This window comes from Melozone crissalis, unplaced genomic scaffold (assembly GCF_028551555.1).
Source record: "Melozone crissalis strain CALT ecotype California unplaced genomic scaffold, PUWL_Pcris_2 ptg000016l_1, whole genome shotgun sequence".
Taxonomy (NCBI): domain Eukaryota; kingdom Metazoa; phylum Chordata; class Aves; order Passeriformes; family Passerellidae; genus Melozone; species Melozone crissalis.
Genome location: NW_026535794.1, coordinates 15299486 through 15317128, shown reverse-complemented (window position 1 = coordinate 15317128; position 17643 = coordinate 15299486). Strand labels below are relative to the sequence as shown.

Sequence of the window (17643 nt, the reverse complement as noted above, 5' to 3'; positions counted from 1 at the left end):
AAGAACAAATCTGAAGCTTCCTCTCGTCCTTTCGAACCCGGGGGCCCAAGGCCATCTTTGGGCTTTTCCCCAGACCATCTGAACAGCCCAGAAATCCCACAAGACCAGATACAGTACTTTGCCACCAATCAACAGGCATGACACCAGGAAAACAAAAAACCTTCCACAGAACAACCTTTAAGCACGTCTATTACAAGCTGCTCAGCTTAAAGCCCTCAAAATTCTACAAATTTAGATGCCAATCAGATTCCAGCAGAGATTTTTTTCCTATGACTAATGGCAGAAGTCCATACAACATTTGACTGTAGCTTGATTTTAGCCAAGACAGTCCCAAGCTTTAAACAAAACCAGCTAATAAGTAACTGAACAAAACACCCCCCAACATTCTGCCACTTAATCAGCGGTTGTATACAAAACCAAAAATCAAACCAGAAACAGCAGACTTGCTGGACAGGAATCACATCCATCCACACTGAAAGAGCACTCTCAGTTTGTACATTTCTCTATTTATAATTTTTTAAAAACATTTAACCCCCAACACTTATACTTTTCTGTAGTGCTTCTATTGCAATATTGGAATATGTCCTACCAAGTAAACAGAACTCACTGTCTGTCTACTAAAGAGCAAATAACCCACAAGTAACTCCTTCAAACAATTTGGAGGAAAACCTCAGGGAGCCTACCTCCTACCTTCACATTTATATTAGATATCAGAATTTTTTAAAATAAAGTACTTTTACTATGATTTCAACATATACCACATAGCTTTGAAACGTAATTCCTCAAGGAAACCAGTTCAGTGGCCCACACAAACAAAAAGCTCTAATTGCAAGTGACATGAGTAAAATATGGAAAAGTTGGAAGTCCCTCAGTTTACAGCACAGAAATTTCATGCTGTGGTTCCAGGAAAAGCTTGTAGCATCTGCTGCCCCAGAAAGATTCTTATTTCTTCACGAAGCCTTTGATGTGTGAGCGCTGCTCCTGTGACAGCTCTGGGGGACCCAAGCCCCAGGACAAGCTCCTTGTTGCAAACACAAGTTTCCAGCCTGGGCAAGAACAGCCATACCCAAGGGGAGAAAAGATGGTTCAGAAAACAGGACTAATCTGCTGCTTCTGATTAAACTCCCAGCATGGATGTTAATTAATGCTAATTGTGTTTCAGAAAGGCTGTTTACCACTGGAAAATCTCCAGTCTAGAGTCCTAAGGGCAATGAAGTGTTGAATGGAAAGCAGCATCTTAACTTCTTTATTTTACCCATGAAATATCAGAATAGGGCTGTACTACTAATTTACCCAATGCCAATCAGCACTTGGGAAAAAACTCCACTCCACCTTCCGCTTTCTAACTTAAGTCTAAGATACCTCACCCAAGAACATTGCTCATTGATTATAGCAGAGCTTTTGAGAGAAGCCCAGCTCAGCAGCAGAGTCCAAAGAACAATCTCTGGGCCATTTTGGCTCTTGCAGCAGCTGCCTGTTCAAGAGAAAGTCACATAACTGCTGCACACACACCCAAAGTGTCCCAGACGCACTTCCTGGCTGTCTAGATCAATCTTGCTGCGTGTTGGAAAAAAATGAAATCAATTTATAGAGTTTGGCACTGAAGAGAAGAGGAAACTAGTGCCAAAGTCCTCTACAGGATTAGGGCAGGGGGGTGATTAGTTAAAACCATAGCCCACATGATGCTGAGATTCACAGGACTTGCTACAGGTGACATCAGCACATAACAAGAAAAAAATTTACCTCAGTGCTGTTTTGACCAAAAGAAAGAAAAAAATGTCAATTGTCAGTGCTGTTTTGACCAAAAGAAAAGCCCTCCACTACATTAGCTTGCTGAATCCACACCTGACAGATTTCAGCACTACCTCCAGCTTTAAACTGTACCCCTCTTTTTGGCCTGAGTCCCCTCAGTATTTCAGAGAAGCACAGAAGAAAGTAAAACTAAAGCCAAAAGGGAAAAAAAAGAAGACTTTTACCATTCCTTCACTCAAATGTTGGCCAAACTGCTGTGTGAGAGCCAAGGATGGGGAAACCCAAGCAAATAATCCCAGCTACCCTGCAAAGCTCTTCTGAAACACCAACACATTACATTCTTGTCACAACCTTTTTATTCAAGGACATTTTAAGTTTACCATGCAGGCTCTCCTTTGAGCTTTCCTGTCAAGGTTCTTTTCTGCTCCCAGATCTATGAAAATGAGATGCCAGCAGCCATTTCCCTCCTCAAAGCTTTCAGGAGCAAGTGCTGCACAGGGCTGCTCACACAACCTGCACACAAAGGTTGCTGAAGGCAACTGAACCCTCCTGAAGCCAGCAGGTTCTGCTGACAGAGCTCAAAAAAAGCCTTTCCTTTTGCATCTGCTGCCACACAGACATTGAGTCTGCTTTCAACAGTGCTACCCAGTCAGCACCAGTCAAGAGAAATCCAGCTCTTACTGAGCAGACACCTTACTCTTTCTGGATTCCTCTTTTGAGCTGTCTATTGGAAAGGGCGGCAGTGGAAGACAGAAAGAGTGAGAGGTCTGTATGTGGTGCTGCCAGCTGTCCCAGATATGAAGCTGTCCCACAGTCACTGCTGACACCTTTATTTGGACAAAAACATAGTCATGGGATGTACTTATGCTGGTTGCATGGGAGAGGTAACTGTTTTGAAAGAATAGGGTGCTTTCTTTGCTTTAGATAGAGAGGATGCTGTGCAGCTTAAGGATAGCCTTAAAGATGTATTCTGACATCAATAAATAGAAGGCCTTTTCAATCTTTTCAGGATTTTCTCCAAGTCCTGGAAGCCTGCACAGGGACAAACCACACAGTCTGAACTGTGACACATTCTAGCACTCTGGAAACAGAACTGGAAATTATTTATGGGAAGACTTTGTATGTACAAATGACACCTGACATTCTTGTAATTCTGTTTCTAATAAGAGTTGGGTAGGATGCTCTAATTCCAAGCCCTCCTCATCCATGGATGGACTGTGGAAAGAAAGCTGTGGAGACAGATGCACCTTTTTAGCTGGCAGGAGAGTTTCAAAACTACAGCTTCAGAAAAAAAAAAGTGTGGGGGGGGTGGTGGTGGAAATTCTATATTGTCACAGCAAAATGATGGATTGTTTTTAAATCAGACTGATAGGGCCATTTGCATTCCATCAAGTTTTCACAAAAGCATCTGAGCTCCTGCATAATCAGCAGTGCAACACATGAACTGTGGTAATGTACACATAACATCCTTGGCTAAAATCACAGTTCTGTATCAACAAGAGTTTGCTCAGATGAATCTTGAAGAGCATCTATTTCCATGATGTTTGGGAAGTTTACAGACTTGGTTTGCCACCACTGTACTTGTCACTGAGGGCATGTCACTATTACAGACAGCTGACAGATGAATCCTTCTAAGCAGTTGCCATTTTCTTTGCTTTATGAAGCCCTGTCACTTTGACAATAATACATCTCATTCACACCAAAAACTGAATGAAAAATACTTTTAAAAAACATCCAGATGTCCTTATAATAAGTAGCCATTTACAGGGCTACCAAACTGTTCACAAGTTATCTGTTCCAGGCTTCCACATACAGAGCAATTAATTTCACAAACAAGAAAAAGACAGTTGCATCATTTTAAACACAAGGTTAATTAATGAATTTTTGATAGGCACCTCTTCTGTGCTTGGCATTTTCAAAACATAACTACAGATGTTTAAATTACATATAAAAATCCTACAAATTTACATCAGCTTTCTGTATGTGGAATATTGCCAGAACATCCTTGTGCTCTTTTCCTTTCACCTCTTCATGCATAACATTTACATTTTTAGGTATTCCAATTACAGCTAGAATTATCAAACAAGTACACCATTGTATCAAAGTATCATAGGCACCATAAAAAGATTCCAAATTAGTTGTGTTAGAATGAATCAGACAAAATATCTGTTAAAAAATTCAGAATATCATGCTGCTTTTAGTCAAGGCACTATTGGTTCAAATAGTAGGCAAATTTGGGATTATAATTCTAGCACCAATGAACTAGGTACGCTTTCTACTTTGTTCCAGTGGAACAATTACAGGATTATTGCAATAAACTTGTGTTAATTTGCACCTTGGATGACTTTCAAAAACAGCAAACAAGATACATGAGCTGTTATATGTAGTGTCAAAACTAAATCTTGGAAAAATTCAAGTTTACTTTCAGGATTAGCGGCAAATAGCCTTACAGTGACAAGAGGCATGCAACAAGAACACATACAGTGATAGCTGAAACTTGGGCAGAGTTTACATAGGTGACAGCAGGTCGATGACTGAGAGCATTTTTCCAAGAAGAAAGCAGCGAGAGCAAGAGCTCAGGAATTGAGCCCCCTTGGCAAAATGACTTGATGAGAAAAAGGAAGAAAAGTGATGAAGTCAAAAAACAATGCACAAAAAAAGAAGATATGGTCATATCAATCACTAGATGAATGCTAAATATTCTCATAAGGTGAAGAAGAAATGTAATTCTTATCATATGTCACACTGTTAGACTTGACTTCACCTTATCAAAATATAGACACAGAACAAAGTTTGAGAGGTGGAATTTTGAATACCTAAAAAACAAAAATTAATTGCCTACAGAGACCAAGAAGAGTGTGTGCTGAACACTCAATTACATACCCACAAAGTCAGCTATGATCATGCAGGTGTAAAACATTAGATTCTTGAGAGAGATTCTCTTTTAATATTTCCAGCTTCATTTTATTCTCTTTGTACTGTTGATATCTATTTTGCTGACCCTACTCTAGTGCTCTACACTACACACAATTGATAGTGTCTCACAGAAATATTCTGACCATGGGACTTCTGCTCCACTTAAATTTACACATTTTTAATTTTAAATTTATTTGTTAAGATTTTCATTTATTTTTAAATTATTCTATCTGGCATAACATGACTTACACTAGTGCCCATAAATCATGCAACTCTGCTTATAGCTTATCTTTTATGGATAATTAATTTGGGCACACATCATCATTACCATATATTCATGAAGAGTTTAGCATTGTGTGTTTTAATGACATGAACATACAGCTGTAAAGTACAGTTCTTTTGATTTACAGCCACATCTGAATTAAGAGTATTAGCAGCTGTAAATGAGATTTTGGAATTTGACTAGCTACATAGGCAGAACTTTTACTTTGCAATATGCCTATTAATATCTAAAACTGAAACACTTTTTGGATCTTTGGCTGCAAAAGTCAATCACAGAAGTGACCAAAATCCACTTCCTGCCATACAGTGGAACTGACCTTCTTTCATGCCTTTCATCTTTATTGTTTTTCTTTCCTCCCTCTGCATGATCATCTTGCCCAGCTTTACCTTTTTCTTTCTCTTCTACTCCAAATTTTATTTATCTATCCTCATCTATTTTCTTCCAGCCACCCCTTCTACAGAAGGGGAGAAAAATATGTTTACAGGTCTGAAAAAAACTCAATACTATGGAAAGGAATTGTCAATCCCAATTCATTATCCATAATGAAGCACAGCAGGAGAAAGTGAGGCAGGTAGAAAGACCAGTAAAGCACAGCAAGATAGCACAGATCTGTAAGAGGCAATTTTGCTGGAATTCACGTGACAATACATGAAAATAATGAACACTGGCTCTGGTCTGTCTTTACTTATTAGAGGAGATCCACACAGTTTAATGTCAGACCTCCAAAAGAGGCTATGAAAGCCATACATAAAGAGCCATTTCTATACCTATTAATGCAGGAATGCAGCTGGATAAATACAGCAAATTTAATGATAGTGCTATTACACTAGAGGTGATTAAAAAATTGAATCATCATCACGTTCAGTGTGATGTTTCTCTTTTGGTCTTCATCAGACAACATAATAAGTACAAGAACTTATCATGCACTACGAAGACCAAGAACAAAATATGGAATCCAGCAAGACAAAGACTAAATCATAAGACAACAACACTGCATTGCTCAAACAGGCCAAGGCAAGAAGCCATGTGTCAGACTATCTTCTTTATTATATGTATCACATTCAAAATTACCTGGAGTTTGCAAAAAAAAATCCAAGAATGGTAAAACACACAAACTGTTTAGACAAGCACATTAGTAAAGAACACTGAAGTATTTGGCCTGGAGAAATAACTTCAAGCCTAAGAAACACCTGAATGTTATCCGTTTCTTGCCTGTCAAAAATACATATATACAACTGGTTTTCTTCTTATTCTACATCATAATTACATTATGTGAAACTATTTTATGCCAACTTCTACACAGGTATTTTTTCCTGTATTAGGTGTATATATATAGGTATTTAGGCCATGCAAGTAAGAGGGCTTTAGTTTATGGTGCTTTACATGACTAACACTTCAGTGAGGGTGGGGGTTGTTCCTGGGCTTACCCAGCCAGTTCCACTTCCTTGGGTTTTAGTGAACAGCAGTGATGACCCTTGTAACACTGCCCATGATGACATCCAATTCTTTCTGTAAATAATTGTAAACAAACATAAAATAAATTGACTCTGAAAGCAGATATTTAACCCGTCGATCATTGTTGCTCAGCTGACCTGTAAGTTAATATAGTTAAGCACATATATAGTCATTAGTGGCATCAGTAAGTCTTAATTGCTATCATATTTGTAGAAGGAAACATATGTTAACAATCCCAGCCTGACCATCAAAGTCTAACTCAAACAAAGCTAATTAGTAGTAGAAGCAGTACACCAAGAGAACACCATCAATTATAATTTCAAAGGGGCTAATCTGGAACGCTCAGCTCCCTGTGTACTTAACAGAACATGCCAAACTACTGCATAATTCTGAAATTCACTGATCTGAGATGCAACTGTCCCATGTTTATGTAATAAGCTCATTTATATTGGCAAAAAAGTACTTCCTACACATCTGAAAAACTAAGAGAAAGAACAAGTTGTTTCAGTTGTCTGACTATTTGATTTTATGCCAGCAGACCTGTCCTCCTGAGGTTATTAAAAAAAATCTTGACAAGCCCTGAATATCAATTCCCATTGCCCATCAATTATTACTTAGCAGCTCTCAAAGTGACAGGATGGCCACGATGCATCTTTCTGTTCAGCAGTGCAATAATCCAGATCAATGATTCCAGCAGATGCAACATAAATGAAGACAGCACATTGCACCAGCAGCAGCTCACACACTGCTGTCTACCCAGCCCCAGCAAACTCTCAGTAGAACTCTGAGGAGCCAGGCTGGAGGTCAGATGTGCTGCCCAGCCAGACTGGACTAGGTCAGGGTGGCTCTACAACAATTGGCTATTTAATCCTCAGAACAAGCATGCTTCATGTATCACAACTCTGGGAAACACTGAACTAGATAGAACACAGTATTAGATCTAAAAGATTAAATTAACCAAAAAATAATAAAAAGGGGGGAAAAGGCAAGAAGCAAATGTAAATTAACTCTGAGGATGCCACACCTCTGCAGTATTTGCCATTGATTCAAAACACCAGAAATGCAGTTAGACAGCATCACCTGATTACACACTATGATTTATAGTGCAAATTGCTGCCTGGGACGCAGAGAAAAGTTAGAAATTAGGTCAATCACCTACAGGAGACTGACACTGGGCAAAACACTGCTCCAAAGCCTTCACAAGCACAGTGAAGGAAGAATTAAGGAGCATGTGGATGTACGCTCCTTCAACGTTAAAGGACAGCAAGTGAAAGTCTGAAAGCTCCTCTTACACTGATTTTATCCAAGGAACAAGGCACACTATAACCTATACAGACTTGCTCTTCAGTAAATCAATCAATGAATCAATCCCATTTTAAAGAGCTGTCTCTCATCAATGCCCCTTCAGGAAAAGGCTGGCCTGTGTGAAGCCCTGATCCATGAGCCTCTGGCTCTCTGCAGCTTTAGCTCACTGGGACAAACACATGGGCTAAGGTTAAGCTGTGTCACACAGGAAAACCTCTAAAGCAAATTCACACAAAAAGTAAGAAGTTGCAAACCCCAGTATGCTGTCCTAATACAAAAGACCTTGGATAAACCCTAAGCACATGCACTTTTCAAGTCCAAGACTTACCGAACTTTCTTCCCATTTTCTGTGATTTTTGTCACATTTAATAACCCATACTTTTCTTGACCCTGTAAGATAAGAGTAAGACATAAGAAATACAAAAGAAAACTTGCTTCTATTAACATCACATCACAGAATTCAATCCTCCAAATAATCCATTTCTGGCTGTAAGCCATCTTTGCTCATGCCATAACTTCAAGAAACTGTATTTAAGCATATTTAAATATTCAGAGATCAGCAAAATCAAAATTCCTCTGGGAAAGTACTTATTACCATTCAGAGGGTAAAAAGCTTTCCCTCATCAAGACCAAGGTTCTTTGGGCAAGCCAAATTAAATAATTTGTGATAGTAGACAGTGAAAATTATTAATGTAAAATTTATAATGATTTACATAATAGTAATATAATAATATCACACTAGTCCTTTACTAAAAAAGGAGATGGCTGACAAAAATCCAGCCTAGATTCCCATATAAATTCTTCCTATTAATTTTAATATAATTTTGTATTTTAAATAAAACATGGTTGAAGTGCATAAAAAATTAACATATTCATGTTAAAAACAGAAGAGTGAAGCACTTCTTTGATGTCCTCTTTTCTTCCTATCCCCATGGAAAACTACTTAGTTATGTCTTGTTGATGAAAACCATCTATATTAGTATGCCTACAAAAAAAAAAAAATGGAACACCAGTCAGGGATTGGTGGGAGAAGAACACTGCTGAACAAGAAGGCTGTTTGCAAGTTTCAAATATTTGAAGTATTTCTAGTCTCTGTGTAAAAATAATGAAATGAAGGAATGTTTGAAAAGCATTCTAGGATAAAAAGATTCACTTAAACTATCACCTTAAAATGAGGTGTGAAAAGCTATCATTTTTTTCTGACACCTCAGCCTTGTCCAACCAGCCAGTGGTGCTAAAAGAATGCTAAATTATTTTATCATGAATTCCTTTTCAGTAACAGCTTCTAACAGTTCCTAATGTATGTAATAGTTGAAACAATCAACTAGGGAATGGATCCAAATTAGTTTTATCATTTAAAAAATGACCTCAATTCTAGATCCAATGAAAATAGAAGATAAATCTTCAGAATTTTCCTCTCAATCTCAAATTTAAATAGACCATAACTGCACAATACAATTTTGAACATTTTTTTTTTTCTGGGATACCATGAACAACACTCTTATCAGAGACGTAGATCTGTTTTTCATGGACTTTAAAAATTCTACCTGCATGTTTCAAGCCCAGCACGTAAAAGACAGAAAAGACACATTATCAAGGACAAAGGTGTTTAGCTGGTGGATCAGATGTTACTTCAGTCCAGTGGTAACTGCTGCTCTTACCCAGTTTAATAGCTTCACTGGGCTGAAGTGCTTTTCCAAGCCACTGTCAGATGCATTATTTTCCAAAACTGGTATTTTCAACAGAAGAAGTGAGCCCATTCCCTCATCCACTCTCCAAAAGGCCAAACAAAGGAATTATCCCATTCTTAAGATTACTCTATTTGTGATCCATGTGGACCAGGGACCAGCAGTCCCATGCACTGCACCCTTTTAACAAGCAGAACAGCCTGTTGCCAACTTTCACAGAGATTGAGCAACCTGTGCTCACTCCCCAAAATAAATCATAGATTTTGTCAATTACTCACAGTGGAACCAGTGGGGATGTTCCAGAGAATTATTCAGAGCAAGGATCATACTGCCCTACTTTGCAGCAACACTAGGGGGTACTAACGGGAAAATTAATGGAATCAGGAAAAATAAGAGGAAAGCAGGTTAAGGATCAAAATTCTCAAAATTTACCAGTTTTCTTTGGAATATTTGAATCCCAGGGAATAGCTAAAGAAAATACAGATGTTTTTTCTATTACCTAAATCAGGAGTGAGCTCTTCTGCAAAATACAGTTTCAATAATTCAAGATCTGAGCCAAATTTAAAGAAATTAGATCACATGCAGCAATAATTGCTTTTGTGTGAGATTATCAGCTATGCTTGCTTAATAAAAAATGTTTATTTTACTGCAAAAAACTGTTTGAAGTGTTGTGAGAATGGATTATCAGGACTAAGCCAGAGAATTATTCCCCTGCATGCAGAGTAAGGAATAAACAGGAGAAGCTGTGCCTTTAATGCCCTGAGGTTCCTATCACAGGGCTGGCAAAACTGACCAAGTTACTTATTTCAATGCTACTGTAGTACAGTTCTAAAATTTAAAAAAAAAAAAAAAAAAAAAAAGTTTTTTTATCCATTCCTGCTGTTTAAAAATGAATGATCAGGTTTAAAATATAAAAAGCTGTTTAGCAGACTAAGGGTTTCTTTTCCCAGAAGTTATTCTACTAAAACAAAAGGACACAGTTTATTTATGCTAGGTCCCCAATGTCTCCTTAATAAGGCTGAAACACAAGCCAAAATTAGAGATATCAACTATTACTAGCAGTGAGGGATTCTGTGAAGAGGGGAAATTTTCTGTTTTTACTGTTAGCATTTTCTAGATGCTATGCAAGAAGATGTGACTGTTGGAGGAAGCAAAGTGAGCTCTACATCATCAGGCATAATTTGGCCACAGTGAATTTTTGACTTAACCTACTATCACTAAGTTGCATTTAAACCAAGGACATTCACATTTTTTTCCCGAAAGCAGAGCTGCATGTAATGCATTCCTTTTAAAATGCAAAGCCTTCAAATAGTTTTACCCCATTGTTTTTCCCAAGAACAAGAAGGCTTGCCCTCAATTCTCTAATCACGAATAGCTCAGTTTCTACAACATCTACTTATTTATTTAAACATTTTGCATACTGACTGTGGCTTGATGCTTTGGTGAAGAAGGAGATGATTCATTTTCAGGAAAACTGGCCTTAGAAGCAGTTGATGATTCCTATAAAATTCAAATAGTCAATGTCAACAGATACTGTTATCATCTTTCATACAATTATTTTTTTAACCTAAAGATGCTTTCTCTCTCTCTTTCTTTTAACACGCTCATAGATTAGAAAAGTACCTCTTTTAGGCAGTCATAATATTCTCAGACAGTTACATTCTAAACTTACTTACTAAACAGTGTTCTTACAAGGTTTACAGACAACACTCAAACTGGGCTAATTAGTACATAACCATTTGAAAAAAAGATGTTAATACATGCTGTATCAGCATCAAGCAAAGCCTTCATCCTTACAAAGGGATAGATTTTTTGCATAACATTGCTATTACATTATAATGTGTATTTAAAATAATGGCTGATTATATGATACCATATACAAATAAAATGATTTTAAAGAATACAATATGTTTCTGTGTGGTCAGTAAATACAAGATTAGCAGAAAAAAATTATATATATAGAAAAACACATACCAACTTTATTAATTTTTGTGGCTCATGATCATTAATCTCCTTATAATCCAACACTGAAAATCTCTAGAGATTTGGGATTTTGTTTTGAACTGTTAACAACAGATCAAAATAAAATACTTGATCTCTGAAAACTAGAAAAATTGCCCATCTGAGGGGGGAAAAAAAAGGCATGTGCATTTCCTCTGAAGTAATGACTGCCTTGCACAAACACATTGCTTGAAAATCTGGTAAAGAATTTCAAATGGAAGAAAAACATCACTTGTTCTCTGTTACTGTTAACACATTTCTCCCCCTCTCTCTTTTTAAATCCCTTGATAGCTCTCCTAAACCCAGTTTGCTTTTGCAGCATTACATAGAACTCTGCACACTTGTGCTTTAAAATTCACTTGCAAATCTAGCTAGAAGTGACCCACTAGTTCTTTTAGGAGCATAATAACAGAGAACTTTAGCACTCCTAAGTAGAACAGCCTAAATGTTCCATATTTTCAGATGTCTGCAAAGAAAAAAAAATTCAAATTAAGAAAACCAATTGTCCCCCCCAGGAAGGTATTTTTTCCTATGCTTATCAAATTTTCTAGTTGATGGCTATATCCAGATATGTGCCACAGCCAATAAACTGTTAACCAGTATGTTTGGTATCATCAAATTCTCATGAGCCCTGGCAACCCATACCTTCATCCTGACACATTTCAGGTACTCTTTTGACTGCCCTATTTTCATACAGTAGAGTTCCATTGTTTTTCCAGGAAAAAAACAAATAAGGAAAATAAACAGAAAACAGCTTCCCTAGGGGACAGCTGAAAAGAAAGTTTGGGGTTCATGTGGCCACCCAGACAAATACCAGTTGCTTTTCTTTCTATTTCATGCTGAATTTGAGGCAGCTTTCATACAGCAGCAGCAACTCTGGAACAAGAAATCCAGTATTTGTGGTAATGAAACACTCCCTTTCCACATACTAATTTAAAGCAGAATATATTAACAGTGTGCCTGCTAGTGCTAATAAAACAGCTGCATTAATGAACTAAAAATTATTTGTCCTTGCATAAAACATTCGTTTATTGCTCCACTACGTGTTTTAAATTTTCTCAAATGTTGTGCTCCATATAAACTATTTTCTTCTCACCAATAAAAAACACATGCTGCCTACATGTTTGGAGACTGTTAAAGGAGCTTTAGGCTGCTGACTTAAGACTTCACAAATGCAGCTCAAATAGAGTTTCTTTTGGTTATTACCCATAACATTTTTGCATTTTCATGTTTGCTTCACTAGGTTTAAGTTCTCAATATGTGAACACTGAGCCTTGAAGAAATGTAAACAGCTCCACTTATTTAATGTTTTACAAAAGCTTCTTCATTCAGTGCAGCACTACATAAAGTTTTTTCCAAAATGGAAACAGCAATATATCTTATGCCAAAAAATAAAAAGTTAAATCTTCCTTTAAAAGCGAAGCCAGAAGTTCAAGCTATCTCCAACAAAATTGTTCATACCTGTGAAGCATAAACTGCACATGAGGTTAGAAGTGTCCACTCAGCTTTGATTTATCAGGGCTCCATCTAGGCTGTGTCTCATGGAGTGCCACAAGACTCTGAGTACAGAAGGATGCATGAGGCAGAGGAGGAGGAGGGAGGGGAAAGGAGCAGCAGCAGCATCTCAGAACTGCTGGAGCTGAATTAATGCCCAGAGGTGCAAAGTCCCAGCCAAGCACGGCCCACTGCCTCCTCAGCACCACACATGATCTATCCCAAAGTGACAACTCAAAAGCTCAAGATCAAATCCAATAAATCCTGCTCTGAAGAGCTAAGTCAACTCATGGAAAGCAAGTCCATTAAAATGGATACAACAAGTCGAGCAAGTAAGGTTCTGGGCAGCAGATCCATTGTCATTACAACTATTGTGTTTTGTCCATTCAAGTTTGGTTTTGACATCTGTGATTACACAAGGCCACTCATAGGCCTTTCCTTACATTTTCAAATCTGCAGATTTAATTTTCTCTGAATTTTAGGAAAAGGGAGCTTACAATGCCATTTCTTAGTATTTCATTCTGAGAAGTCTGTTCTTAGATTTCAGCACTACCAAGTTATTTCATTTTCCAGGTATCTTGGGATGGACTGCAGTGAAGTCACAGAAACCAGCATGTCACCACTGTGCATCACCCATTTCCTCCTGCTCCGCCCACATCAGCTCTCCTGACCCATGGGCAGAATGGCCCAGCACAAGCAGAAATGGAAAAAGTCAAAGCAGAGGGAGAGCAAGGGAAAGGCCCAGTCTCCTTGCTGGCCTAAACAGCACCTCTTCCTGTACAGCCCAAAAAGAACATGCCCTGGGAATGGGCAGAAAACAGCTTTTGTTGTTACTGACCCACAGCATTTTTCAGGCTAAACACCAGCTCAGCTGTGGAGGATCAAAGCCAAGTGTTTCTGCACTTTCAGTACTGTCCTCTGCCCTTCAAAAACAATATTACAACCCTGTTGTAACCATGCACAGCTTTTTCCCTGAACTAACACTAGTTAAAATACTTCAAGGACAATAAAATAGCTACTATTCACAAAGTAACAGTAGTGAAGTTATTGAACAGCCCTTGTTTTTGCTGCATGTTGTACACAATGATACAAGAGACCAAAAGAAAAATGAAATTTCAGAAATTCATGCATAGTAACTTCTGGCACATTAAATATGTCACACATCAGAAACAAGTGGCATTTCAGCATGCTGATAACTTGCTCCTACCTTGTCATTGGTGTCCAGCACAATTGTGCTGTGCCTCCATTTTGTTAAAACTATTGGTTCCTGTAGCCTCCTGTCCAGACTCCTACTCTTTATTATATCTCTCTGCTGCTGTGGTGAAGCATTATACTAAAAAAAAGAAAAAGAAAATTTTAAATAGAATCTAAATCATGCAAACAAGACCTGGACATACCACTCATATGCCTAAGCAGTGCAAACTTTCATACTTCTGATGTCACCACCCAAGTGTGTGAGAACAGCTTTGGTTTTATTCTGCATTTAGTCTTCAGAACTCTCCTTTCTCCTGTAGTCCTCTCTGAAGCAGCAGCTAAGACTGGCATGTTGGGATAATACTCTCAGTTGGCAGAGAGGTGTTTGATTTCTTCTGCAGCAGATCTTGCTGATTTTGCAACCCCAACAGGGTATTGAGAACCACCAAGGAATTACAGGAAATACAAAATGTAAACATTCACTCTTTATGTTGCATTGACAGAACTACAGCACCTGACCAGCTCTTGTGTAAGAAAAAGAAAATCTGTGATCCTAACAATATTTAGATTGTTATGACTGCCTAGTATGACTCTGACCCAAAGATTTGGGATGCCTAGGATGAGGAGACATGAGAGTGAGGACTTGCTTTTACAGAATAAACATATCAAATTTTACATAGAATAAACACATCAAATTGCTTATAAAATAATTTGCTGGTTTGGAATGTACTTACCATATACGAATGTACACATTCCATAAACATGGAAGATAAATATTTAGCAGGAAATAATTTTAAGACCTAGCAGAGCTGTAATAACCAAGGAGAGACCATATTTATCATAGGTTTTCTAGTAACTCAAGAGCATGCAAACTTGCTGAGGAAAATGTGAGGTTCATGAAAAGGACACAGCATTTAACTAGATCTCACAATTGCAGTACATTTTAAATTAATAGTGTTGCCATTTATATCATCCCAATACATTATAAAAAATTCTAAAAATATTTCAGACTAAGTGTTACACTGAAAACACAAACAAGAAAAGACAACATTGATGTATGGGGGTTTTAAGCTATTTACTAAAATCTCATTTTTTTTAATCACTATCAAAAGACTGAAATCCACACAAAGAAACTTAAGGCAGCATTTGTGGAGTGACATAAAGCACTAGAATCCACTAAGTAGGAAATAACAAAGAAAAGTGAAGGGCTCCCTTTAGCTAAAGCAATAATCTCTGCAAGGACAATGAGTTCTACAGTTTTGATATTGATTCCTGTTACAAGCTCAGAGCCTCAGGTGTTCAAAGACAAAATAACCTATACCTGCACATACCAACAAAGCATGGCAAGGTTTAACCTAAACAATATGAACACTAAATCTAACCAAAATTGCATAATACAGTTATATTTATTGCACAAATAAAGAACCAGCATTAGTACTGTTATAGCACTCACAATGCTTGAGCTAGCTTTGTAGTTTACTATGAACAGAGTTAGTGCTCCAATAAGCCAACAGATGCTTAAAAGCTAAGTAACTTTAGCATTTTGTTACATTATTTTAATAAGCACAAGATAAGTAAAACACTCCCAAGTGAACAGATATTGCAGAACTGAGAATAAAATTTGGTAGTTCATGTACAGACAGAAACAGATCAGCTGTCACTGCAGAAAGTCACTTCTGAGCCTGCCTTTGTACTGGCTTCAGCACATTTGCACTCACATGACAACTGCTTCCCCACAGTGGTGAGGTTTAACCAGCTCTCAGTTTGTCTCCTTGTTAGATCAGAAGCTGAGCTGTGATACTTGCTGAAAGGACCCTAGTGCTGGTTTGCTTTCTTGTTGAGGAAACATCCACTCTGCCAGAGCTCCTGCTACCCCAACCACAGCAGCACGCTGAGCAACCTGCAGCAAAACTGCCTGCCAGCAAAACTAAAATCTAAACAACTTCCAGCAAACTGTGTCTAAATCACAAAGGATGAAACAAACAGCATTCCTTGCAACAGCTCTAACCCATTTAGGTGGGCAGTTCCAACACATTTCTTGCTATGAAACAGAACTGTTTATTTCAGAAATAGATTTACACATTACTGACACTGGTATACATTATTTATGGAAATCTTCCATGCACTTTCCATTTGAGTAACTGAAGGAATTGAATGAACAAATATGTATTTTGAAGTAATTTATCTTGAATTTAAGTACATTTCAAAAGTTAGGATATGGGCACAGGTGATCTGTACTTAAATGGTGCCTTTGATACTATCACAAGCCACAGGAGTGAACTTCTCTAACAAACAATCTCACCTTGAAGGGAAAAGGAACTGTAACATGAAATTCAAGTTTTACTAAGCATATTTAACAACAAAGCAAAGCAACAGTATATGGAGCTCATCAACAAAGCACTGCTAATAACTCAGGAACACTGAGCTCTATGCATCTTAGCAGCTTAAATAATTTGCATTGGTGATACAAACAGTGTTGGTAAACTGACAAGTCTTTAATGGGAACATCTGACATTTCTGCTCCATTTTCTCACAATAGAAACTTCAAGTAAATCTTTTTTTCTCAGATGTAGAGAGGTTTTTTGTTTGTTTTATTCATTATAAATAGTAAAACACACTGGGAGGAAGGATGATGTGGAAATAAAAAGTTTTGTGTTTCTGAGCTCAGGACAAGTCTCCACTTTTAAAATACATGAATTGGTCTATGATGTCCAAAGAGAATCAGAGGGAGACAGAGGCACCACTTCCTACTCTGCATTGTCCAGCAGAGCTCACCACCCTCTAGACCAGGCAGTGTCCCCTGGCCAGGGAGAGGTGGCCAGAGCAGGAAGGCTTCCCTGCTTGGGTGACACCACCCTGCTGCCCTTTGCTCTGCCCCACCCCAGCTCAGCTCAAAAAGCCTTGCAGAACTGCTTCAGATCAGTTCCCTGATCTCTACAGGACTCCCACCTGCACAGGAGCTGCTCTCTCTCCTCCTGCATTTGCAGTATTCACCATTGTTTAACAGAAACTAGGTTGGGCTTGCCTTCCCTCAAACAAAATCCTGGTTTTACATAACCATAAGCAGGCTTTCTATGCCTAAGACTTGGTGTGATCCTGAAGACAGAGATCAGGCAAGGCTGTCCTCTGCAATAAAACTGACCCATTCAAGACTACACATTGCCTGGTGGGACAGCCCCTGCTACACCATGTGCTTTACCAGCATCTTCTTAGGGTGCAGTGTTTGCTTCCTAACACTCAAGCTTTTTAAAACATAGACCACAACTCCACATTTACACACTACTGCTCCTTGGAAATCCTCCCCAAACTCAAATTTGTCCCAATATACTAATCCCTCTGGCACATCAGCCCAGCTTACTCTCCATTTCATTGGGAGCATCTCTTATCACACAAGGGGCACATGAGCAAATCGTTCATTCTCTGACTAAACACAACAAGGGATTTTTTGGAAACAGTTCTCGCTGTAGTTCAAGGATACCAGTGGTGTAAATTTGGGTCACAGAGTATTCTTTTCATTGCTGAATTTGTTCAATACCTTCTCCAGCTACTTAAAGG

The 17643-nt window shown here is 38.1% G+C and overlaps 1 protein-coding gene across 4 annotated transcripts in view; it reads right to left on the bottom strand.

The window, feature by feature from the left end:
• The window catches only part of ARHGAP12 (Rho GTPase activating protein 12), a 79197-nt gene that overhangs the window by 17552 nt on the left and 44002 nt on the right, over window positions 1–17643 (bottom strand). For all 4 annotated transcript variants that reach the window (XM_054273538.1, XM_054273539.1, XM_054273536.1 and 1 more), the window contains 4 exons: window positions 14102–14227; window positions 10825–10899; window positions 8040–8101; window positions 6379–6460 (listed from right to left, as the gene is read on the bottom strand). In XM_054273538.1, the coding sequence (XP_054129513.1) occupies window positions 6379–6460; window positions 8040–8101; window positions 10825–10899; window positions 14102–14227 (345 nt within the window). The remainder of the gene's footprint in view (window positions 1–6378; window positions 6461–8039; window positions 8102–10824; window positions 10900–14101; window positions 14228–17643) is intronic.